Source organism: Schistocerca gregaria, chromosome 4, assembly GCF_023897955.1.
Source record: "Schistocerca gregaria isolate iqSchGreg1 chromosome 4, iqSchGreg1.2, whole genome shotgun sequence".
Classification (NCBI taxonomy): Eukaryota; Metazoa; Arthropoda; class Insecta; order Orthoptera; family Acrididae; genus Schistocerca; species Schistocerca gregaria.
The window spans coordinates 617,900,973-617,927,804 of NC_064923.1; the positions used below are offsets into that span (position 1 = coordinate 617,900,973).

Below are 26,832 nucleotides of genomic sequence, written 5' to 3' on the forward strand. Positions count from 1 at the left end.
AGACTACAGAAATGAGGTGTGCCTAGGGGTGCAAAACTTTTAACTCCACCACTGTCCATTCTTACTGAGTTCCTTCATTGGTGACCCATGACTACTACATCATGCCGTATTTTCTCTCTTTACCACTGAGCTGGTTCCTGTGCAACAACAACAAAGCCATTATCATATTTTGGCACTAAGCATTTCATGTGAAAAGACAATGATTTTCCTGATCTTGTTTTGTGAGCCACACTATGACATAGAACATTTATGAACAGTACTACAGACTGTGCTCAAACTTGAAACAGTGACACAGCTGTTTGGTGTACCAACCACCCATTGCATCTATAATGTTCCACACTCCATCAAATGGGTCATTTGGACATGCAATGTGTAACTGGCATGTCTGGTGCTCTGTAAATGTACTTTCAGCAATCTGCACAGAACTTACATTTAGGTATGAACTGTCATTTCATGGCCAGATGGAGACAGCCTATCTAACAAGTTAGACAAAATTTCTGCTCACTCTATGATGACAAGTACCTGAACATCCACGAGGTCTGCTGACCTTTACTGATTTTGATGCTCTCCCTCCCATGCCATTCCAGCTGTCAGATACACCACAACTTTGCCCAACTATTACTGAGGTATTTGGCATCCCCTACCAGCTGTTGGCAGTTCACCACAACGTTACGCCTCTGCCTGAATGACACCACAATGACACCATCTTGGCCTGAACACTATGTTATGAGTAGCCTACAGCAGCTGCTGGATGACACAACAGTTTGTTGTGTGACAGACACTAATCTCCTGCCAAATGCCTACATTGGCTCCACCAGCATCTCGTCTCTTCCACACGCACATGCCAATGGCCGTGCAACACTTCATGAACATGTTGTGTGCCCGTCACGCCTATTGAATCACAGATGCTATCCCAGGCACCCACCTATTGGATATGATGACTCCCTCAACAATGTCATACTGCAGCATTTGTGCTACCTGGAGAACAATGTTACTGTGCTGAACAAGATGTTCTAGTAGTATGCCATGATTCCACTGATAAGTAATGGGCAACTTGACACACACTGAAAGCCATCTCCTTAACATCTTTTCCCCCCCGAACGACTTCAAAAGGTGCATGTCCAAGTCATGGCATACAATAAGCTAGTTTCAAATAACCTTTTCTCGCAACAGATGACAACTGAGACCAAGGGCATGCAATCTGCCACCTCTGTCACAGTGACAACTTCTCTTCTCATCCTGACAATGCATACCCTATGGTCTCTGCAAGAAATGATCCGCTCATGCCTCATACTAAAGATGCTTATGACATGGCCAGCCACACATATCAGCACCTCCACACCACATGAAACAGTCTACCCCTGCACTGCCTCACAGCCAGCCATATTGTGGACAGTTATACACACCAGCATGAAGATGACCACACAAACATTCTACCCATCCTCTCTCCACATCCAGCGCTCTACATGGAGTGGGGGGCTAGGTTCTGTGAGGCCTTGAACAGTGAGACTTCCCAATACAATGTCTCAGACCACTGAGCAGTGTTGAGTAAATACTCTTTGCCAGTTTAGTCTAGATTTGGCCTGTGTCACCTTAGAATGTTGATTCCACAACAGGGTACACACAGAAAAAAAGAAGCGAAAGGAGAAGCTATCCTAAATGAGATTCAGCTTCTGTAAAAGATGCTTAAGTTTGAACAACGATACTGGATTTAATTCTAGTAATAATTCATTCTCTGAGCCTTCCTAGAGTTCATAATTCATTATCTGGTAAACAATCAACGTTCAACGTTGGCTATGTCATAAAAGAGTAATGAAGAATAGAGATGTTTTTAAGAACTGCTCTTGACTAATATTATTTATGAGCATGACAAAATTTTTAGATATTGGGTCTGTATTTGTGACTAAGAAGGCTTAATATAAGTTTTGTTGAGTGGATACTTTGGCAAATAAATATGCAACTATCAGTTTAAAGAGATACACTGCTGTGATGTTGGCTTCAGAATTGAAGCATTCTTCCTGCCAAATGGGAACAGTCCCTAGTAATTTGGAACATTTCAGCAACTAGAAACAAATTATAATTAATTAAACTAATGCTGAAAAAGTAAGCAATTGTAAACAGCTTTGTTAATCAAATTATGAACTTTGATAGTGAAAAGTACAATAGACAGAGGACAGTAAGGTAGGAGAGTTATTTTTCTGGTTAAGGACAAAAAATCTGAACCCATGCTGTGTTCCATAATGAGGAAATAAATGTGCTGGAGGGCAAATGATTTCTTGTGAACAGTCATTTTAGTTATGATGTTTAAAGTGAATCAGTAAATGTGTGTTCAAATAGATTAGGTATTTAAACAAAGTAGAATGTATCTCAGTATTGCTTTGAAATATTATGTAATTGCAAAAAAACTGGAATATATCTCAGTACTGCTTTGAAATACTATGTAATTGCAAAAAAAGTAGAATATATTTCAGTACTGCTTTGAAAGGACCTGTAAATCCAAGCAAGTAAATAATTTTTAACAAGAAATTAATTTTTATGTTACTTAATGGCCCAAACCCCATTTCAACTACTTTTAACACGATGAGGGCCACATTTAGACATGTTTCACCACCAACAACTGAAATAACAATTTAACATCAATTATTTCTATAATCATACATACTTGTGATTTGAAAGTAGTAAAAGCTGCACTTTAATGAGAGTATCCCTAGCAGTCTTCTGAAAGGAAATACTTTTATTTTAAGTATGGTCATTCATTTGTTTCATTAGTAACTATTTTGTAAAAATTTATTATGGATATTTGTAAAGCATGCCCTTTCAGCATCTTCTGAGTCAACAAACTGACCTCTCCTGAACTGTCCCTGATAGACTGATTAAACTCAGAGGCCTCCATTATTAGATCACTTCTCTTCTTTATGATGCCACATTGAGTGGCAAACAATTTTGCTGTCTTCAGATTCTCACCAGTCAAAAGACAAACAAATATTCCAGCCATTCGGCATCTAGCAACTGCAACAGGGACCTGTGCAAAAAGGTGTAGGCTAAAATCTAAAATATAAATAGGAAAAGTCACTTGAAAGTACTATAAAGTTATGGGACTTAATTTTTAGTCAGTACCTACCACCAGGAAGCAACTATTTTATTACTTTCAAACAACATGTTTAAAGTACCACTAGATAATATTCTCTTAGCTTTCAGAAACATTAGTTTCTTGAACATGGAGGAAAGAGGAAGGAGCTGGGGAAGGTAAAATGAAAGGGTAGGTCAGTCAGAGTCCAAGATGCAAGTGACCCACCTGTTTTCAATAGTAATCAGCAGTAGGCCAGAAATTTTGTCATGTAATGTTTTTAAGTTCTAAAAAAGAGCTACATATGCAGAGTTTGAGGAACATTAAACATAATTCATATAATGACTAGACTAGAATATTTTAGACAAAGTGATTTCTAGTCATCAAAAATCCATTTCTAATTGCTGACTAATGCAATAACTAAATTTGTTTGTTCATAGGACTGAATTAATGTTCTTCTGAAAACTGAATCAGTAGCATTAAACAATATTTTTGTCAGAAAATGTAACTGTAACTGACAACAGAATAAAATAAGGTGATTTTCTGCATAACAGAGTATTTCATACAAACATTAAATATATTAACACAAATGCACAGTTTTTATACTGAGAAATCTTCCATAACAAATATTATACAAAGAAAAATACAGAATGCCAGTAAAATTCAATAAGGTACTGCAATATCTTTGTGAAAAGGTCTCCACACATTCCACTAAACATCACAGCCATTTGATACATTTTCTCCATTCCTATTCTATTAATTTCTGATAGGAACTGAGAATTTATGAACCGTAATATAATACTATAATGTTAACAACAAACCTGTTGTTTCTTTCAAACTATTAATTGTATTTTAGTGTGTATATGACATTATATTGGAACAAATAAGCCCTCGGTCACAAATATTAAGTCAAAATGGACTTGGTTTCAACGCTACTATGAGCAACGTCTTCAGAATTAGACTAACTGTTCTAAAACATATTAGGTATATAGTACATTAATAAAATTAAAGTTTGTACTGACTGGAAATGATGCATTACTTACAAGTCACATTTTAAAAACGATTTAAGCTGGAAAGGCAACATCATGAACATAAATGTCTCGTTGAAACTCTCATTCACAGTACGAGCAGCCCTTAGCTGCTCGCCATCTTACAACTGTTCATGACATCGCTTTTGTGGCTTAGATCTTTTTTAATATGTGACTTGTAAGTACTGCATCTTTTCCAGCCAGTACAAATTTTAATTCTATTAATTTGCTATATACCTAATATGTTTTAGAACAGTTAGTCTAATTCTGAAGATGATGTTCATAGTAATGTCAAAACCAAGTCAACTTTGACTTAATATTTGTGGCCGAGGGCTTATTTGTTCCAATATAATTCTGACACGGTCACTGAACCTCAGGAGCTATGTTCAAAGTTTTATGTATATGAGATTGTCTATTGCTGTAATGGCTGAATGACAATAAAATATTATTGTTATTATTATTATTAATGTTATAGAATGAGTGCACCAAAACACTAATACAAAAACTACAAGAAATTAGTGATGCAACAGAACTCATTTTTCATGGGAATGGTACTAATCCAATTCCACTGGTAACAAGACTGTATGCAAGCTGTCACTTAAAATACCTTAACAGTAATACACTTGGTCTGAAGTGAAATAAAAGGAAGTATTATGGTGTTATCAGGAATGAAAGACATGGCACTGCATCAAGGTTTTGTTGTATAGGCTCCATTCCTATGTACAAAAACATGAAAGTTTACTGCTATACTGTGTATGTAGTGTAAGAGTGATAAAAGGTTTCTGAAATTAAATAAAAATTCAACTATGGATTACTTTTTCCGTATCTAGTGGCTGCATATAGAAAATGAGTCATGTGATGGGCAAAAAAAAAAAAAAAAAAAAAACACCCAGTGCAACTCTTCAGCCAAGTGGTTCACAATCTACATCACTGTAACATTAATAAAAAATATCTGCTACCTAAAAGGTGAATTTCAACTATTAAAAACAAATATTGCCAGTAATAATAGTGTTGCGTATAACAAACATGAAAAGAAAATTATAAGCATGAGTGGAGGAACATGTAAAGCTTTCACTAGGCCCATAAAATCAATTAAGTAAACAGAACTTAATGTTGACAATATATCACAAATTATTGTGACAGGTAACAATTCCAGTGTATTAGCTGAAAATGAAGCTGACAGACAAAGTATAAACTCTCCAAATTATAACTTAACTTAAGCTGTAAGGTATGCCAACACAGCTACCTCTGTGCACAAAGTCAAGAGAATATCTGCGGTTAATAAACATGTTAATATAAGAAATGAGCTGTAGTTGTACATATACACCTTATTTATGGCTACAGGAATTACCAAACCAAGATCACATTTGACTGAGACAATGAAAAATAATATCTCCCTTAATGTGTTATCTAAGAATGGTACGATCATAGTCATGTATGGAAATCAATGATGCATACCAAAATGAGGGTAAACATCCCTTAAAGTGCTTAAATTCTGCGCTACTTGACATCAAGGTGCTCAAGATCATAGTTACTCAAATATACAACCCAAAAAATAACTCAAGAATAAATTTGGAGTTTGCAATAATTCTGAAAAATATGCAAAAAATATCATAATGTAACATTCTTTCAGCTTCCCATCTCAAGACAATTATTTGCAAAAGATGGATACAATACTTGTGTAACTACACTGGTATGTCACACATAGGCAGAATGCTTACGAAGATAATACAAAATGATGGCCACTTGCAAGAAAACCTCTTTTGACAAAAACCACACTGAGTTACAAAAATGCTAACAAAATTAATACAGAAAGATGACCTCATTGCAAGAAAACCACTTTTGACAAAAACCACACTGAGTTACTATTTGAGAAAGCCTCAAGCATCAAAATTAGAAACTGTTTTTTTGAAACCTGTGCTAGTACCCTAAACAGAAATATAACAAGAGAGTCATTTTTAGGCCAAAAAACAAAAAATGAAAGATAATATCACCACAGCTATGGAAAAAAATGACGTCTGCAACAAAAAAATAAACTGAGCAAAAGTATATCCACCCACAAGGAGCGAAGATTTCTTATGACCTCACCAGAAAAAGGATACCAAGCAGATACCAGTGCCAAAAATTAATAGACAAAAAAGATAATAAGTGATCAATTACATATGACTGAATTTGCGAAATGTAGAAAATTTATGCTCTTTTACCAGACTGTACAATCATTTGCTAAAATAATCAGTGAATTTTAAATATTCTTGTCAGATGATCTGAAGAAAGCTTCTGTTACATGCTCATGTGAACACTGGTTGAGTAGTAATATGTAAGCTATTATGATACAAAACTGTGAAAGTATTAATGTTTCAATGTTGTTATATATATGTATATGTATATGTATGTATCATCCATATTCTTTGAAGGTTGTCTGTCACATGTCTCATAAATTCTTTTGTTCATTTTTTGTGTAGTTGTGAAAGTGTCAAATTATTAATGTTCCAATGTTGTTATATATATATGTATACATATGTATCATTCATATTCTTTGAAAGTTGTCTCTCACATGTCTCATAAATTCTTTGGTCCATTTTTTTGTGTAGTTGTGATGATCTCTGGCTATGTTTTTGAAATATGCAGTTTGTGTTTTGTATCGTATTACCATACTGTGTGATGCTTAATAAACGATTCATTTCTAAAACAGCATTTGATGGTTTGTCAACATGGTAGCAGATGAGAGCAGTTGATAAAGTTTGTATGAAGTGCAACAGATGTGCCCATTTCAGAAAAGAATTACTCAATGATACAGAAGTGCAAAGATGAGGCAATGGAAGATGAAAGACAACAACTAGATAAACTCACTGGCACAGAAAACTGGGGGAGCTGGTGAATTATTATGAGAACTATTTTATAGTGTGACAAAATCTTTGATGTCATAAGTGGTGCACTGATTAGGCTAGAAGAAAGTAGACAAGAGTTATGAAACCGAAAATGCAAAATGTACAAATTCTAATGAAAATGCAAGGAAAGACTAATTCAGTCACTTGACACCAAGCTTTTACTTTGTGTGGGGGAATGCAAGACTGCTAAAGAGGTTTGGGATAATCTAAACAAGATCTATAATGTGCACTCAGCTGAAAACATTGACCTGCTTAGACATAAATTCCATAACATTGTGTGGGAGGCATATGGAGGTATACAAGGTCATCTAGCCAAATTTGATGATGTACAAACTCAGCTTTCATTGTTGGACAAGTCGATTAACGATGGTGATCTTTGTGCATGATTTTTGCACACTTTGCCAGAAGAGTTCGATTACACTTATATTACATGGCATGATCTACCTGCTGACATGGAATAAATTACAAAAACTGAATTCAAATTATGAACTAAGAATAACAGATCATGGTGATGAAAGTGTTGCTACAGCAACAGAAGCACAAATGAACTTCCTCTGAAGTAAATTCATTAAAAACACCTCATTATAAAAGGAATGAAGACAGAAAATGCTTTTTGTGTGGTAAAGTAGGTCACTTATCGAAACAGTGTAAGACTGGGTTGGTTTGTTTTAAATGTAAGAAAAAAGGCCATTGATCAAATGAATGTAGTAGTGTAGACAAAAGTGAAGATTGTGCTAACTAATGTAACATCAATGGATAATTAAAGAAGCTGCAGCTACACAGATACTTCAAAATCAGTGGAAACAGTATGAAAGGTGAGACGCAACAGTTTTTCAGTAGATCTGAATACACTGGACTGTGATGGGTGGTATATTGGCAGTGGTGCAACACGTCACATGACAAATTGGCATGATTGATACACTATGTATGAACAATTTGAAACTCCAAGGAAGATGAATAGTTCCAAGAATGGTGTACTTATTGAAGCATTTGGTACAGGCCAAATTGATGTATAAGTGTTCAATGGACAGACATGGGCAGAACAATATTTTAAAGAAGTTTGGTTTTGACGTGATGTATCCTGTAACTTGTTTTCTGTTAAGAAAGCTGCACAAAAGGGAATAAAACAAATAATTGAAAATGATGGCAAATCATTGGTATTTTTCAAAAACAATATTTCAATTGCTATTGCCACATCCTGCTGTGAAAATGAGCTTTATCATTTGGCTGTAAAGGTTGTTCACACAGAAAAGTCTTGTATTGTTAATGAAACAGATGACACTTTACAGAGATGGCACGAAAAAATGGGTCATCAAAATAAACGCTATGTGCACCAATTTTTGAAGGATCAAGGTGTAGAGACAACAACTGATTACATTTTTTTGTACAGGGTGTGACTACGGTAAACATTACTGGATGCGATTTGGTGAAAGAGTGCAGAAACCCACTAAGCCTGGAGAGTTAGTGTGTGCAGATGTTTGTGATTTGATGGAAGAAAATGATCTGCATGGTCATGGATACTTTGCTGTTTTTAAGGATGATTTTCCCAGTTTTTGAGTAACATACCTTTTGTGACACAAAGATGAAATTAAAGAAAAGTTTCCACTGTTCATTAAAATGATAAAGACACAGGCTGATGTCACTGTGAAAAAATTACATAGAGATGGTGCTAAGGAGTTTCATAATTAAGATGTGTAAAAATTTGCTGGCTCAGTTGGACTGAAACATTCAATCACTGCACAATATATCCCTCAACAGAATGGAATTGCTGAATGGGAAAATACAATCCTGTGTGAGATGGCATGTTCTTGGCTTTGCTCTGGTGAATATCTGGCAAAAGCATTGTGGGGTGGAGCTGTTCTTGCTGCAACATACATGAAAATCGGACGGGTCCCACAAAAATTAAAGGTAAAACTCAACTTTAAATAATGAAATTAACAGATATAGTTAAACAAACAATACTTTTGACAAAACTGGTAATTACTTTAGAATTAATTAAGGGCTGGCTTTGCTAAAATATTTTTGAATAAAGCTAAATAGATCCTTTAAGTTGTTCCTCCAAATGAGCAGGTGGTTATTTATTAGATAATGAAACAATAAAGAAATAATAAAATAATGAATAATGTTAGGGTCTTAATGGTTAGGAAGCCTGTCTCTGCAGTAGGGATAGTTTTTGAGAATACACTCCAGTATTTAATGCAGTAAAAAAGAAAGTAAAATAACAAAGCTGACAGACATGATTGAGTGATGAAAAATATGACTATACGCAAACAAATGTGGTGTAACTGTACTGAGGATCTACATTTTTAACTAGGCAACAATGGGTACTGTGTATATTGTGCAATTTCTGACACTGCATCTGGGAATGAGATCTTAACAGAAAGACCACTATTTTAGCAAGGTACTACTTATATAATGTTGCATCATTGGAATGGTAGGTTATCTGAAAACTTCTATTTGGGTTCTAAGGAATTAAGAGCTTAAAGATGTAATACTGGAATTAAGAACAGTAATTTTGCTGATTAACTGAAAACTGTCATGTTAGACTGGTATGAATATTCTGTCTGGTCTACTACTTGGTAACATTTTGTGAGGATTTAATGATCTGGTTCAATGAAAGTAGTGCTTTGAGTGGAGTAGAAAAGTGGGATAATGGTTTGTACAACTTCCATCCCATTAATTTTGATTTGAATAATAATTAAACTATGTAATGTCGATTCCATTCTTTTTTTACATAATGATTAGTCAATCTATCCTCCTGCACATCTGGAGTATTTGCTATTTTGAAAATGGGAAAGAGGCCCAAATCTTTCAAGTTTAACCAGTTTCAGACAGTTACAAATTAGAGTAATGATTTGTAGTGCAATGTGTACTTGATTTTCCAAATTTTTACTAGTCCACGCATTTTTTACTATAGTCAATTTCATTAATAATTATTGTGATGTTATGAGAACTGTGTAATGTATCTATTTATGAAGTAATGACTATCATTTCTAGTGAGAAACATTCTCATTTCTAGTGAGAAACATTCTTCCTTAGGCATAAGTTAGAAGAAAAAGTACAGTAAGTATACAAAAGGAGAGTATTTTTTCTAATTTTTTATGTACTATGGCAGAGTAGAATGTCCTCCAAGGAAACTTATAGCTACTTACTAACTGCCACTTGGACCTGTTGAATGCATGGACAACTTGTTGAGAATATGTGTAAAAGTCTTTTATGAGAGTAAAAGTGCTTGGGAAAACATTGAACAAGTGAAAGTTTCTCTAAATAGTGAACTGCATTGTGCAGCGTAATTTAACTTATTGCAACCCATGAGGGTTTATTATTTGAAGCAAGACAGGACTTGTATTTTATGTATTTTACAATGTAATCTTTGGCTACCCAAAAAGCACATCACTTATGATGAAGATGCCTAATTGTTTGTTAAAAGTATAACTTGAGAATATTTTGTGACATTGTACAATACACTGTATGTAAATGTTTTGTATGGAGATTTTCATAAGGCTAGTTCATATAAGTATGAATTTGAAAAACACATATATACTGGAGTTTTGAATTAATATGTAATATTTTGTGTGTGTGTGTGTGTGTGTGTGTGTGTGTGTGTGTGTGTGTGTGTGTGTGTGTGTGTGCAGACTGTTTAACCCACATTCTTGGGTCAAGAATTCAATGACTGCATGTTGCATAAATCACACTGACCGACTGTCTGTGCAAGGTTCCATACTCAACACTGTAACAACACATCCCGTTTAGTGCTAAGGCTTCCAGCCAACTGAAACTGTAGAGAAGAGACTATTGAACAAGCCTGTACCTGCCACATACCAATGCTGCCAACTGTTGAAGAGTTACGAAAGTGGAGGCATTACTTTTTAGTCAACCCTCATACATGAGGATAATCTGCAAGTTCACAAAATGTTTATAATTTGTAAGAATTTATATTTGTTTAAAAGTCAACCATAGCATTTAAGTTATGAAACAATTACTGATTTCACACTGTAACAAAAGTATTAACCAGATATAGCTGAAATAAATAAGAAAATCAATTACCTACCTGAAACTAAGCACAAAATTAGACCTGGTATTATATTCTTTAAAATTGAGAGCCAATCTTTCTCTTTTACAAATATGCAGATTATACAATCAATTTGAACATACTTTCTTAGACAAGTACTGGTTGAAAGCTGTTCAAGAAATATTAAGATGCACAATCTTTAACCCAGCTCTATTTAATAGCAATCATGCTAGCTTGTGGGGTTATTTTAAAACATATTTAAATAAGAGCAGATATTGGACCAATCCCATATCACAATTGGATGTATTGAAGATATTAAAGAGCTGACATCTGCCACATGTAAGGGAAAAATTAGGAATTACATGAGAACACAACACTGAATACTTTTTGTCAGTTTTGGATTCCATTGATGTGATATATGAACAGGCACCATGGGAACATAAAGCAGCATATAAACAAACACCTCAATCTGTCTTTGGAAAGCAGCCTGTAAATAATACTGTTACTCCACAACAAGCATGGCAACCATATCCAAGACATACACACAAAAAGGGAGTGGATATTGTAATGGAAATGGGACAAACAAAAGATTTAAATAAGGTTATCAGATCAACAGAAACAATTTCAATGGACAAGGAAACTACAGTCTTCCAGTACAAGGATATCCATGGACTGTAAGTGGTAACAGCAAGCCAGTGCAGCGGCAATCGGTCAGCAACAATCAAATGCCATGTGCTGTGTCATAGCCAACCTTTGGACAACATAATAGCACAAACTATAATTTCGCAACTACAAACACACGCAAAGATGCTTCAGGTGCAGCCAATGACATGAATTGGCATAACACAAGACACACTGTACAGTTTGCTGAAATTACTCAAGTCACCAAAGCCAATGCTCCTGCACCAGTTGCAGGAAGGCCCCACACTAATGACCAGGTAGGGATTGGAGGCAGTTCACTTATAAACACATTTTTTGTGAGATACAATAAACACAGTCAGTTGAAAGATGATTTATACTGACATGAGGAAGAAGTTCAGGAAAACATGTACGAAAAGCAGATGTAGGCAGTTATAAAGACAATGATATTTGTCATGGAAGTACACTTAGTTCTAGACACAGGTGCAATGACTAACTTGATGTCAACTGAATTTTTCCAGGAGTTAAAGAAAAAAGGTAAAATTACCACGTTCCCAGAAGGCCATTGCAAAAAAATAAAAGTAGTGAAGTTAGAAGCACTCAATCCATTTAAAATAGGACACTTTACTGTCAAATATAATTTCCTCATCATTGACAAATTAATAGTAAATTGCTTGATTTGGATGGACACATTTAGGACTTATAAGACGCAAATTGATATAGTAAATGGTAAATACTACTTCAGTATAAACAAACAGCTATTTTCTGTCAATTTAATAAAAATGTCAGACAAGAAGGTCAAGCAGAAGGATGAGTCAGGTGAGAGTTCAGTTTGTATTTCCTTCTGTATTGTTTATAAATGCTCACTATAATGAACAAATACGAGAATAAGATGTAATCAATGAAATGATAGAGCAAAAGGCAAGTGAGTCTAGCACCTTAAATGAACTGGAGCAACAGGATGTTACAGATCTGTTATTTAAGTATAAACATGTATTTGCACTGCCTTTTTTTTTTTTATATAGAAGAAGCTGATACCAGGATTAATTTAGAATCTTGTTTAGGTTTACATTATCTCAGCTGTTTAACTAAATTTATTTAATGTGATTCTGTATATTATGTATTATATTTCAGGCTATAATGTATAAAGAGAAATTAATTTGTTACAATCGATATTTACTAGTTCTGTTTGTACAGCTAAAATTATTCTTCTTTTAGAAATATTTGAAATTACAAAATACCTGACATACTTAAAATTCATATTATTAATTGCATTGTCTAATGCTAATTATTAAATTTATTTTTGGATTCATTTACAAAATAATGGTATAACTTGATGAAGATTCTTCTCTTGTCAAAAAAATTTGTAAATTCTTTTATTTGGTAAACTATTTCGAATATTGTTAGTGCCACAGAATGTAAGGAGTAGTGGGCATGCCTCTGATGGAATTGCATATGTTTTTATATCTGGCAATAACAATGTAATTTGTGGTGTTATAGAAGTTGGAATTATAAGATGGTGTGATACTGAGAAAACTGAGAAAAATAAAAGAGTAAGACAGGCAAATCTTCAAACATTGTTATGTCAACTGGAAACCACAAAGTCAAAATTTGAACCTGAAAAGTGAAGTGTGATGACGCTTTGTATGCATGTGAATACCTACAAACTTTTTTACTAAACTACACTCAACTCTGAATAAATGGAAAAGTGTTTTATACGAAACTTACCTTATTGGTGGGTGATGATTGTCAAATTTCCTCTCCACTAAATAAGTGCATTATGACAGGTAAACAATGGGTCCTGGTCCATAAAAATGCGAGGTTCAGATCCTAAGTGTACTTTAAGGGAGCCAACTCGAAAAACAACAATGGATACAGAAAAGAAGGATTATACTCAGTCACAAGTAGGAGTGTAGCACAAAATCAATCAGACACATGAACCAGAGTATGTAAGGATATGATGACTCATGAAAAGAGAAAATAATGAAGAAATATTAAAGCCTGTGCTTACAATGTGCGGATCGACCCCTGAATCCAAACCAACCTAGGTAAACACCAGCAGAAATGTTTCAACATAACAAAATTAATAAAGTTCACAAACATATACCAATAAGTTTAATCATATGTAAAGAATAGTTATAGGAAGCGTCTAGCCTCAATCAATAGTTGCACACTCTCCTTGTGTACACATTCACCGTTGCAATAACCAGGGGCACTTAAAACACAGTTAAGCATGAGTTTGCACTCAAGTTCCAATGAGATACAATAATGCAACACACAGAATAAATAAGGTAATCAGAGTCATTAATAGCTTTGATTGATGACTTAATCAAGTAGTTTGAGGACCAAAATTGGTGTGTGAAATCAGAAATGCATACATCTTCTTACACGGTCTGTACTCAATTTATGATCAGAATCATAACTGTCTTCCATGCTGTTTGCTAATTGTTCATACAAACTACCTATGAACATAGAAGCATAGGTTCATTTAAAATTGATAAAAAAATTATTCATACTGAGTGTTGAGATAAGAAAATTCATTGAAATGTATGACTACTAACCCAGCAGTACCTCATTTTGCCAGATACTTTTAATTATGTACAACATGGCTCATAGAATCTACTCTTGAACTTTTTAAGGTTTCACATTTCTATGTTGAACATAAAAAATTATCTGTCATAGGACATCAGCCTTTCACAACATTATTTAAAGTGAAATAAGGTATTGCGAAGTTAATCCCTCTACTTTAAAAACAAACATTTATGTTTAATAACACTACTTATAACAGTGTTTACTTTTCTAAACAAATAGTTCCACAAATTCTTCATATAGCATAATTTCTTGGCTAGCATTTACAAATTTCAGTCACAAAACTGATGTGGTTGACAGATGCTTGAGTACATTACCCAGCATCTATGACCTCTTGTAAGTCACCTGTACCACCAAGGGTGCAGCCATACAGAAGTGTGGTAGTGGATCTACCCACATCTTTCAATTTCCTCCCTAGATTTCTCATCATATGCTCCAATGGATAGGTAACTGTCTGTCTAGCTTTCATTGAATCCTGAAACATTGTTTTGTGTGCTATGTATGCAGTTCAATAATTTCCTAACATCACATTGCATACATTTTACCTATTTATATAGAAAAAAATAAGAATACAGGGTTTACATTAGAATGGATTAAAAACTGTACATATATGAAACTTTAAGATACTATTCCTAATATTTACAGTACATATGAATAAAATGAGTCTTCAATCAATTTACTATAACACCCATGACTTTACCCAAAAAAGTTCATGACAATTAAATTTAGTTATTCTCTGTAAAGTACACATGAATAATAATAATATTTAACACTAATAGCATTCCAAGATAATAAATTTATTACTAGATATTTAATGCCATTGTTCCATTTCAAAACTGTAAAAGGATCTACTCATTTAGCCACATGGAATATATGTATCAAAGTCTAAAGTACAAATCAATTTCAAAACAGGATTGTATTGTTGTATGAACAGGCAAATATAGTGCATATTTTCTTACAGACTAGGAATCACTAAGCATCTATATTCAAAGCTCTTGTCTTCTATAATAAAAGTTAAAAGTACATGAGATTTTATCAATCTGCTTTACTTACCAGTAGCTCCTCTTATCTTTACATGTACAATGGACATTTCCACAACATTCTTACAGTACTTGATCTTGTCCCTACATTTTTCATATATACCACACATTGGGCTACCCGTATCAGTCAAAGAGTTATCTTACCACTGATAAGTCCTAATTTTAATGTAAGGACACCCAAAATCTGAATAATCCTCTCCGTTGTCAGAAACTTCATGGAATAGATCACTTTAAATTTTATCAAATGCTACATCCACACTGTCTTCACATTGTTTTATCAACTACATACAGAAAAGTATAATTAATGTAAGAAGAAATATTAACAATTTCCAATCCAACTCGGATCTACATACTTACAACACAAGAAAGTGCAATGACATTCACATAAAAAGAGTTAACAAGGCTTTGGTGCAGAAACAAACAAACATACGAGGAAGCAGACTGTATAACAAACTACCAGTAAAGATAAAAGAAATAAAAAATTGTCTTCATTTAAAGAAGCAGTATTCAAATTTTTAATGAGCAACTGCTATTATAGTGTAAAAGAATACCTGGAATAGCTTCATACTAAACAATTATATTTATGTACTCTATGCCAATAGTAATTTTTATCTGAATGTTGCTATGATCTAAATAAATAATATGTACAAAAGTGCTTTAATTATATGTGTTATATCTAAATATCAACTGTGTATTCTATGTAAAAAGCCTTTCTCATACATCAATGTAAAAAATCAAAGTTGTACGTGCTATTTCAATGTGGTCTGATGTTATGTAGTCTGCTATGCACATCTGTATTTTGTATAGTATTGTTCGCCATATATATATATATATATATATATATATATATATATATATATATATATATATATATAAACAAAGATTCCAAGACTTACCAAGCGGGAAAGCGCCGGCAGACAGGCACATGAACAAAACACACAAACACACACACAGAATTACGAGCTTTCGCAACTGGCAGTTGCTTCGTCAGCAAAGAGGGAACGAGAGGGAGTCATTCCAATCCCGGGAGCGGAAAGACTTCCCTTAGGGAAAAAAAGGACAGGTGTACACTCGCGCACACACACACACACACACACACACACACACACACACACACACACACACACACATATCCATCCGCACATACACAGACACAAGCAGACATATTTAAAGGCAAAGAGTAAGGGCAGAGATGTCAGTCGAGGCGGAAGTACAGAGGCAAAGAAGTTGTTGAAAACAAGGTGAGGTATGAGCGGCAGCAACTTGAAATTAGCGGAGGTTGAGGCCTGGCGGGTATCGAGAAGAGAGGATATACTGAAGGGCGAGTTCCCATCTCCGGAGTTCGGATAGGTTGGTGTTGGTGGGAAGTATCCAGATAACTCGGATGGTGTAACACTGTGCCAAGATGTGCTGGCCATGCATCAAGGCATGTTTAGCCACAGGGTGATCCTCATTACCAACAAACACTGTCTGCCTGTGTCCATTCATGCGAATGGACAGTTTGTTGCTGGTCATTCCCACATAGAAAGCGTCACAGTGCAGGCAGGTCAGTTGGTAAATCACGTGGGTGCTTTCACACGTGGCTCTCCCTTTGATTGTGTACACCTTCCGGGTTACAGGACTGGAGTAGGTGGTGGTGGGAGGGTGCATAGGACAGGTTTTACACCGGGGGCAGTTGCAAGGGTAGGAGCCAGAGGGTAGGGAAGGTGGTTTGGGGATTTCATAGGGATGAACCAAGAGGTTATGAAGGTTAGGTGGACGGCGGAAAGACACTCTTGGTGGAGTGGGGAGGATTTCATGAAGGATGGATCTCATTTCGGGGCAGGATTTTAGGAAGTCGTATCCCTGCTGGAGAGCCACATTCAAGGTCTGATCCAGTCCCGGGAAGTATTCTGTCACAAGTTGGGCACTTTTGGGGTTCTTCTGTGAGAGGTTCTGGGTTTGAGGGGATGAGGAGGTGGCTCTGGTTATCTGCTTCTGTACCAGGTTGGGAGGGCAGTTGCGGGATGCGAAAGCTGTTTTCAGGTTGTTGGTGTAATGGTCGAGGGATTCAGGAATGGAGCAGATTCGTTTGCCACTACTACTACTACTTTACCAGTATCTTAATATTACTTTGATTATTCATGTTGACAGGTAAAAATTGAACACACTGAACAGATTCCGTGGGACAAATAACATCACTTGTTACAGAAGGAACCCAAAACACATTAGTGTCAAAATTACACTTTCTGCTTAGATACTCTTCCACTTCATACCACCAATTGGGTTACAATTTCTAACAATAGCTAACTTATTCCAAAATGCATCTTTATTTTTGTTATCATCAATCTGACCATAAAAAACTTCAAAAAGTTTTCACCTTTAGTCTCCAAGCTCACAGATAATTCACATTCACTGTTTGGATCTTTATTCTGCATGACATTAATGGAAAACTGTTTTGACTGGACTGGTATTCCATGATTCTCACTTACAACATCACATACATGACTTACCTTATCTGTATTGTCTACACCATTTAAAAATAACTCTAAACCTCATTATTCTTAAACTCCACAAATATGTAATACTCATCATCATTATGTTATACTCATCATCATCATATTCCTCCAAAATTACTTCATAACAACATCACTAACAGTACAAGTCTCATCTCCATCTAAGTCACTTACCTCACCTACATTCATTTACAATAAGCCATCAGTCTCAGACATACTAAACTCAGTTATTTCACAGCTCTCATTCACCTATACATAAAAAATACCACATAGTTCAGATTCAGTACAATCACCTGATTAACATACATTAATAAAATTGTTTTCGGCCCAAGAGAAGAAATCATTAGCACATGCTGCATCTAAATTCTCACTCCTCTCACATTCTGGTGAGTGATTAGAACTTACATCACCATAACTAAACATAGTATCACAAAACTTTTGATCAAAACATAAATGAGAAATCTGATATTCCTTCCATTCAATTCCAGATACATGTGTCATATCATTTACACTGTTATTATTGTCTAATTGCAAGTGTAACTTGGAGGTTCTTCGTGCCTGTTACATTTCCTCCCCCCAAAACTAAGGACCTTCACTGAGGTGAACTACCATAGTTACTTCTATGATTGTTTCTTCTATTAAAATGCCCATGGTTGTCCCCATTGTTCCCATATGATGTTCATAATTTCTCTCTATATTGACACTTTGATCTTGATAGAAGTTACCATTATCTCTGTTTTTGTGATTTCTTTCTACTACCCTCTCAAGCCTGTCAACAAATCATACAAATTGTTCAGTACAATCGTTAGGTCCATGTACTAAGTCCCACTGCACTCTTTCTTTAAAGTGCATCAACTGAGGTCATTTGATCAAATGGTTTTTCAAGAAGATGTGCCAATTTTTTAAGTTGTTTCTTACAAAACTCTTTCAAAGTGCCATCCCTATTCCTATAATTAGAACCATTCAATAATTTACTTTCGATTCTCCTGTGTTCAGCTTCCAATGAAAATTTATTTAAAAAACTTTTCTCAAAACACTGATATTTCTTCCCAAATTTACCCATGACAGAGCTTTGTCATCAAGAAATCTTTTAAGTAATTTAGTTTTTTGATTGACATTCATGCCTGTCACAAATCAATGGTGCAGAAATCAATGGTGCAGAAAATCTGCACGATGTTGTGATGAATCATATTACTTTTTTTTCTTTCATTCATTTCCTTTTATACACGAAGGATATTTATATAAAATAATAATAATTTTGTACCACAGATAATATTTGCATACAAACAAAACAAGTAGAGATACACTCTTCAAGTGATTAGTCTTCACCTGTTTGTTTCTGTAAGTGGTAGAGGATGACTGTATGATGAGTTCCACAGCTTTAATACTGTTAAAAAAATGTGTATCCAAATGGTACATTAAAGAAGTGTTGTAAAAAGTTATTAGAAAATCAAGGTTTATTTATACATTCATGATTACCTCACATGTCTGTTCATTTATCTGCCTGTGCTGACAATCCTGCATCAAAAGGATTGAAGCAAACAAGAAGAAATTGAGCAAGTGAGCAGAGGAGGTGTGAAACTGGAATCAGTATTGTCATATCACTCCCCATGCAGAATGGTGATAACAAGAAAAAGAAGTACATAAAGTTAAATGCTTAATAGATGTAGTGAATATTGAAGGTATGTTCATATTAATGCCACTTAAAGTTCACTCAGGATATCTGTACCTAACAAATTCCTTCAATTATTCTTTCTAAATTTCTTTTTAATTACTTAAGCAGCAATTTTTAATCAGTTTCCATTATATATTATATTTTTTGCACGCCCCCTTTCCTCTGCCTGTGAAATTGGGACTAATCAGAACTTGAAGGAGCAATTAAAATTAAATTCTGCCTACATACGAGACATGCACATTGGTAAAGGTAGGAAGTTGCTACGCTGTATGCTTACACGGCTACACTTGGAGCCACCTCTCTCACACTAAATAATCTCTTTCCCTTCCAATTAATATCCTTTATGAAAAGTGTATTTCTATAGAAAAGGCAAAAATTTCTGTAAAGTCATGTGCAAAATAATTCATTCAAATTCTGTAAGACTGTACCAGAGAATAATCAGGTTTATTAATGAATATGCATATAGAACTGCTTTAATTGAAAAGTACCAACACAAACAAATTTTCGTTTTTGAAAATCTATTTCTTTTTCATAACTTTTTTATTAAACACTGTTCACAAAGAAGTCAAGGGAAATGGCCATTGTTGAAAACTTATTACAAAAGGCAATATGCCAAGATGTCAGAAATCTGACTTTGGGGACAGTTGAAATGAACATGCCAACTTGTGAACTGGCCAATCGCTACCAAAACAACCAGGTTAGTTTCACACAATTAAAAAAACAATGAGATTGGTAATATAACTAATCATGTCATTTTTATGATGCTTGATGAGACAATTTCTCAGGTCTCATTGGGGAACTCTTTTTCAGATAGTGAAATTGAAGTGTGGAACAACAATAATGCATTTGATTATTTGCTCACAATGTTGTGACCACAAGAACAAGAAACAGTTCACAAATGCATTGTAAATACTAGTGCAATGCACACTTTTACACAGCTCATGAAACTAATAACACTACAGTTTGCACTGCAAAATCAGGCATTTAAGTATTTCAAGAATAGTATTAGTCAACAGTTCAGTGAGTTGTGCAAAACTATATGCACTGAATTATCTGATGAATTATGCAGTCAGTTCACAGTGCTTGATAAAAAAATAAAACAAGAAATAATTTCCAACATGGCCTGAAGTATAAACACATGAATGGAAAAAGTAACATTCAAAGACAACCAAAAGGAACAACTTGCTGGTGAGTTACAAAACCTTATTGAAGCATAGTCTCAAATTCAGAAGACACAATGCGAAGCAGATGTGTCAGTAAAAAAATTGATGACTGCAGTCAGTAAGCTGCAAGACATATGCAAAAACCTGCCTACAGAAATACACAAGTTGAGTCTAAAAGCAGATCAGTTAATTTTAGAGTCATAATTTGCTAAAAAACGTTCCCAGTCCGTTGAAATTTTTCAAACAGATTCTTTATTGTATCGCTTTTCAGTCCTTTGGTTACATTAAACCTCCGTTGAAAATTTCGTCTTGTTGCAACAACACTGTGTTCTAGGCGGTGGAATTCCTACACCAGAAAAATCCTCTGTTCTAAAGAATAAACCATGTGCAGATGTAAAGGAAATAACTGAAAAAGCTGAAGCTGGGATGCTGGCTAAGAGCAGCACCCTTGCTGAAAAGGTAGTGTCAGAACGCAAAATTTATGTAGATAGTTTAGAGGAAGCTCTAAAAGAGAAATAAAGTCAACTTCTAGCTAAAATAGATTCAGAAAGAAGCAGAGGAAAGGTTATAAGGCAGTGATGCTAAAACTACTGACATTCCAAAATAACATATGACAGGACTCAAATATATGCTTTTAGAGAAGTTAGATACCTTCACTGGTAACCCATAATATGTGGTTAGCCCACCAAACGTAAATAGCGAAGGTTGCATAATGCAAAAACACTTGCTGGCAGTTGCACTTGCTGAGCAGGTGCAACTGCCATTCTCTATGCCATGAGCGAGCATAAAAATGCCTGTTGCTAATAGCGCAGCAAGTTTGTCAACATATGTGTGGATGGATATGTGTGTGTGTGTGTGTGTGTTTGTCTGTGTAAGTGTATAAATGTCCTTTTTTCCCCTTAAGGTAAGTCTACCCTCTCCCTTAAAACCCACATCCTTTCGTCTTTCCCTCTCCATCCCTCTTTCCTGAAGATGCAACCGTTGGTTGCAAAAGCTTCAATTTTGTGTGTATGTTTGTGCGTCTATTGACCTGACAGCACTTTTGTTTGGTAAGTCACACACACACACACACACACACACACACACACACACACACACACACAGATATATATATATATATATATATATATATATACACAGTACATTTTCAGGCAGACAAACTTTCGAAATTACAGTAGTTACAATTGTCAACAACAGATGGCGCTGCGGTCTGGGAAACTCTATAGTATGATATTTTCCACATATCCACCATGCGTAGCAATAATATGGTGTAGTCTCTGAATGAAATTACCCGAAACCTTTCACAACGTGTCTGGCAGAATGGCTTCACATGCAGATGAGATGTACTGCTTCAGCTGTTCAATTGTTTCTCGATTCTGGCGGTACACCTGGTCTTTCAAGTGTCCCCAAAGAAACAAGTCACAGGGGTTCATGTCTGGTGAATAGGGAGGCCAACCCACACCGCCTCCTGTATGTTTAGGATAGCCCAAAGCAATCACACGATCATCGAAATATTCATTCAGGAAATTAAAGACATCGGCCGTGCGATGTGGCCGGGCACCATCTTGCATAAACCACAAGGTGTTCGCATTGTTGTCTAAGGCAGTTTGTACTGCCACAAATTCACGAAGAATGTCCAGATAGCGTGATGCAGTAATCGTTTCGGATCTGAAAAATTGGCCAATGATTCCTTTGGAAGAAATGGCGGCCCAGACCAGTACTTTTTGAGGATGCAGGGACGATGGGACTGCAACATGGGGCCTTTTTGGTTCCTCATATCAGCCAGTTCTGTTTATTGACGAAGCCGTCCAGGTAGAAATAAGCTTCGTCGGTAAACCAAATGCTGCCCACATGCATATCTCCGTCATCAATCCTGTGCACTATATCGTTAGCGAATGTCTCTTGTGCAGCAATGGTAGCGGCGCTGAGGGGTTGCCGCATTTGAATTTTGTATGGATAGAGGTGTAAACTGTGGCGCATGAGACGATACATGGACGTTGGCGTCATTTGGACCGCAGCTGCAACACGGCGAACGGAAACCTGAGGCCGCTGTTGGATCACCTGCTGCACTAGCTGCGCGTTGCCCTCAGTGGTTGCTGTACGCGGTCGCCCTACCTTTCCAGCACGTTCATCCGTCACGTTCCCAGTCCGTTGAAATTTTTCAAACAGATCCTTTATTGTATCGCTTTTCAGTCCTTTGGTTACATTAAACCTCTGTTGAAAATTTCGTCTTGTTGCAACAACACTGTGTTCTAGGCGATGGAATTCCTACACCAGAAAAATCCTCTGTTCTAAGGAATAAACTATGTTGTCCACAGCACACTTGCACGTTGTGAACAGCACATGCTTACAGCAGAAAGACGACGAACAGAATGGCGTACCCACAGAGTGCGTTGTCTTCTATATCGTTCACATCACTTGCAGCGCCATCTGTTGTTGAAAATTGTAACTACTGTAATTTCGAAAGTTTGTCCACCTGAAAATGTACTGTTGTCCCAAGCATATTGCAACAAACGGTGTATTTCTATCGCTGCTCGTTTAGTTTTTATTGCCGTTTCAAATATACCGGTCATTTTTGAAGAAGAGAAAGAAGACAGCCCCAAAGACAGGAAACCCTTCCCACTACCCTTCCCCAAGATCCCTACCTCATCAGTACTTGAGTGAGAAGCTGGAGGAGGTATGGTACTACATTGTATCCTACAGAATGGACATTTCCACCTTCACCATTGAAGTCCCCAAAGAAAATTTCAGCAACCCTATGAAAACAGCAAATGGTGAAGAGTCAGGCACACTTGTTTGTGAGGATTGTTTGAAATGTGTGATGTGTCTTCTCTGTTAGACATGATTTATCTGTTGGTGTAAATCATGCTCTTATTTTCACTACCCACCCCTTTCAAAACGAATACAAAACCTCCCATTTACATCACATGTCATGAAACATATAAAATATTCTATACAAAATAGAAAATTATATACTACAGTATAACAGTTGATCAGTTCATCACATTATATTATATGTTACACAGACATAATATTCTTATTTTGTTTATTCCGCTAGAGATCACAGTTTATCTGTGATTCTCTTAAACCAGTCTTTATCTTATAGTCTTATCCAGTTTTCTAAGTACTAACATTGTAGGATAGTTTAATATTTCAGACATATGATGACAGAATAGTTTAAGAAGTGAAGGGAATTCAGTGTAGGAAAGCTAGTGTGGAAGAAACACCAAAAACAACTCAGAATCCAACGCTCATTACTCCACCCGTTAACTCAGAATGTTAAAGTCCCTGTGGGATATACAACTTTATGTCCTTCACATTGTACTTTCCTTTCTCTGACCTAGTTGTAGGACCCACTAAAAATAATGTTTTGTGATGGATTACCATTTGTATTCAGTGAGGTCCTTCATATTTCTGAAAAAGCTCGTGTCTCTTTCTTCAGAGCAGAGCTCTGAAGACGCTGTTTTACCAGAACTAGGTCATTAGCCTTGTACTGAGGTTCTACAGCTTTGTCATTATGCTTAAGCACTCTCTGCTGTGTCTTTTAACTAAATTTTTGGAAACTATTTCCTGATTAAGTTCGTAATCGACAATAGGTTGTTCAGGCCAATTAAAGATTTAATAAGAGGCTCTCCTACAAAGGGTTTGCCTATTACTTCTAAAGATGTTAATCCATTTGATAAATGTGGTAATTCACTTAAAATAAGTTCAAAGTCTTTAATTTTTGTTTCCCATAGAGTATGTTTTTCATGGCAGTAGGTGAGCTTGATGATCTGTATAGAAATGGATTTCTTACCCCCATACTAATGTCTGGACTTTTTGGATACTCCATACTGTTGCCAATAGTTCTTTTTCAGTAGCTGTGTAGTTTAATTCATGTTCATTAAGACTACAGCTAACAATAGCTATGTATCTGTGATTTACATTACCTAGACCCCTCTTTCCTTGGAAAAGTTCTGCTGCGATACCATAATCAGATGCATTGGATGAAATTTTAAATGGCTTGCCCATACTCGGATGATGTAATATAGGTGATTCTAGCACTGCTCTTTTTACATTTTCAAATGTATCATTTGCCTTTTGATCCCAAACCCACAGTATTTCCTTTCTTAATAAACGTAAAATTCTTGGGTCGTTCAGTTCTTGACCTTGTATATAACTTCTATAGTATCCGGCCATTCCTATAAATCCCTTCAACTGTCTTACAATTCTAGGGGTTGGACATTCCTTAATAGCTTTCATGTGCTCAGGATCTGATTTAATCCCCTGCACCCCTACAATATGCCCTAAAATCTTAAGCTCTTTTCGTGCAAAGTGCGATTTAGATAATTTCACTGTAATACCTTTTTCTTTAAATTTTTTCAGGTTCTTGCTCAAGGTTAGACAATGTTCTTCTCGGGTAGCTGAGATTATGAGGATATCATCTAAATATATTATTAAATTGTTAAATAAATATCTTCCTAATGCCTCATCCATAACATATATAAATACAGATACTGAGATATTTAGTCGAAACAGTAATCCACTGAAATGATATGATTTACTATCAAACAGGAGCGCTGTATACTTCTTTGATACAGGATGTAGCCTAATTTGCCAATATACCATCATAAGGTCCATCACATTAAAAAAAAGCTTGCTTCCTCAAATTTGGATAGCAATTCATCAATGTTAATTGGTCTGTCTCACTCTGTCTCTGTATGCTTTTTTAATGTATGCGCATCTAGCGCTAGTCACGCACTACCTGTAACCTTTTTTACCACTACAAAAGAGTTATTCATAATGCTAGAACTACATTCTATTATGTTGATGTCAATCATTTTTCAATTTCCTCCTTAACTGCTTCTTTGAAACTTACCGGTATTGGATATAGCTTACAGAAAATTGATTGTTATCTTTTATTTTAAATTTACATATGTAATTGCTGATATTACTGGAACAATCAGAAAATACTACTTCATATTCCATTAGAATTCTACATAAATCCCATTTTTGTTCACTGGTCAGTATTAGAGACTAATTTACTTTGTTTCATATGTAAGCTCGATGTGATACATGGTCTAAATTATCAATCTTTAGTAACAATCTAGCTCTAGCAGTTAATTGTAAGCACTGACACTCAGTTGTTTGTTTTGCAATGTTAATTATTGGTCACAAATGGTATCCAACACCTACTGTCATCTTTACCAAAACAAAGAAGATTTTCCTCAAAATTCAATATGACGTTAAATTCTAATATCCAATCTAAGCCAAATAACACATAACTATTAATATTTCCTGGTATTAAAAGTGTTTGACAAAATGGGATATCTCCAATGTGGCAGTTCACTTGGGTTTTATGTTTCACAACCTTACTTTTCATTCTGGTTGTACTGACTATGTAAACTCCAGTTACTGGTAACAGTGGTAAGTAATGTTTGGTCTGTAATGTGTTAAATAACGCACTAGAAATGAGTGACACTTCACTCCCTTAGTCTATAAATATGTTAACTTCAGAAGTCTCCATGGTTCCTGCTACTATTAGTTGTGGATTATTGGCAGTCAAGCTTGGTTCTTCCAGCACTTTTGTAGCTGTTTTGTGTGTGAAATTAACATACTTATTATGAATCAGGCCTCCTAGTGTATCTCTATGACCTGGATCCAGATCACACTACATTTTCCTCATTATTAGTAATCACTGGTTGGTTACCAAATTGGGGTAATATGTCACCACTTTGTTCTCCATTATCACTTAGCACAAATTCCTGTGAAGTTACTGGACCTAAATTCGAAGGTGGATGCTTCTTCTGATAAATATCATTGCCACTATTTCTGCTGCACAGCTGAACTCTAGCTACGTTAGCCTCATGGTTTTTTTAAAATTACTATTACTATTCCTTTTGTAATTCTGATTTTCATATTAGTGTAGGCTCTTGTAATGGTCTTTATTTAAGGCACCAACAAAGGACAACAATTCTTTCACCCACTACATAATATATCTTTCCTCACATAAATGGGTAGTCATCTTATTAAAATTCTCACTAACCCCTCTTCTTCCATTGGCTTATCTGTGTATTTTGTCTGTGTTAAATGCCAATCAAAATACTTTCTCATTGTTCCCCATGTATTATTGTAATACTTCTGGTCCCACAAATCTGATATCAGTTTTTCCTGTGCACTAGCAGACCAGTATTTTTCCTTTAATTTATTCTGGAAGTCTTACCAAGAAGAAAAGTTCTCTATATTTACAGTACCCC

The 26,832-nt window shown here is 35.4% G+C and overlaps 1 protein-coding gene across 1 annotated transcript in view; it reads right to left on the bottom strand.

Moving 5' to 3' along the window:
• The window catches only part of LOC126267838 (plasma membrane calcium-transporting ATPase 4-like), a 125,826-nt gene that overhangs the window by 54,317 nt on the left and 44,677 nt on the right, over nucleotides 1-26,832 (bottom strand). Inside the window, exon 7 of the mRNA XM_049973143.1 lies at nucleotides 2,846-3,022. Within this exon, the coding sequence (XP_049829100.1) occupies nucleotides 2,846-3,022 (177 nt within the window). The remainder of the gene's footprint in view (nucleotides 1-2,845; nucleotides 3,023-26,832) is intronic.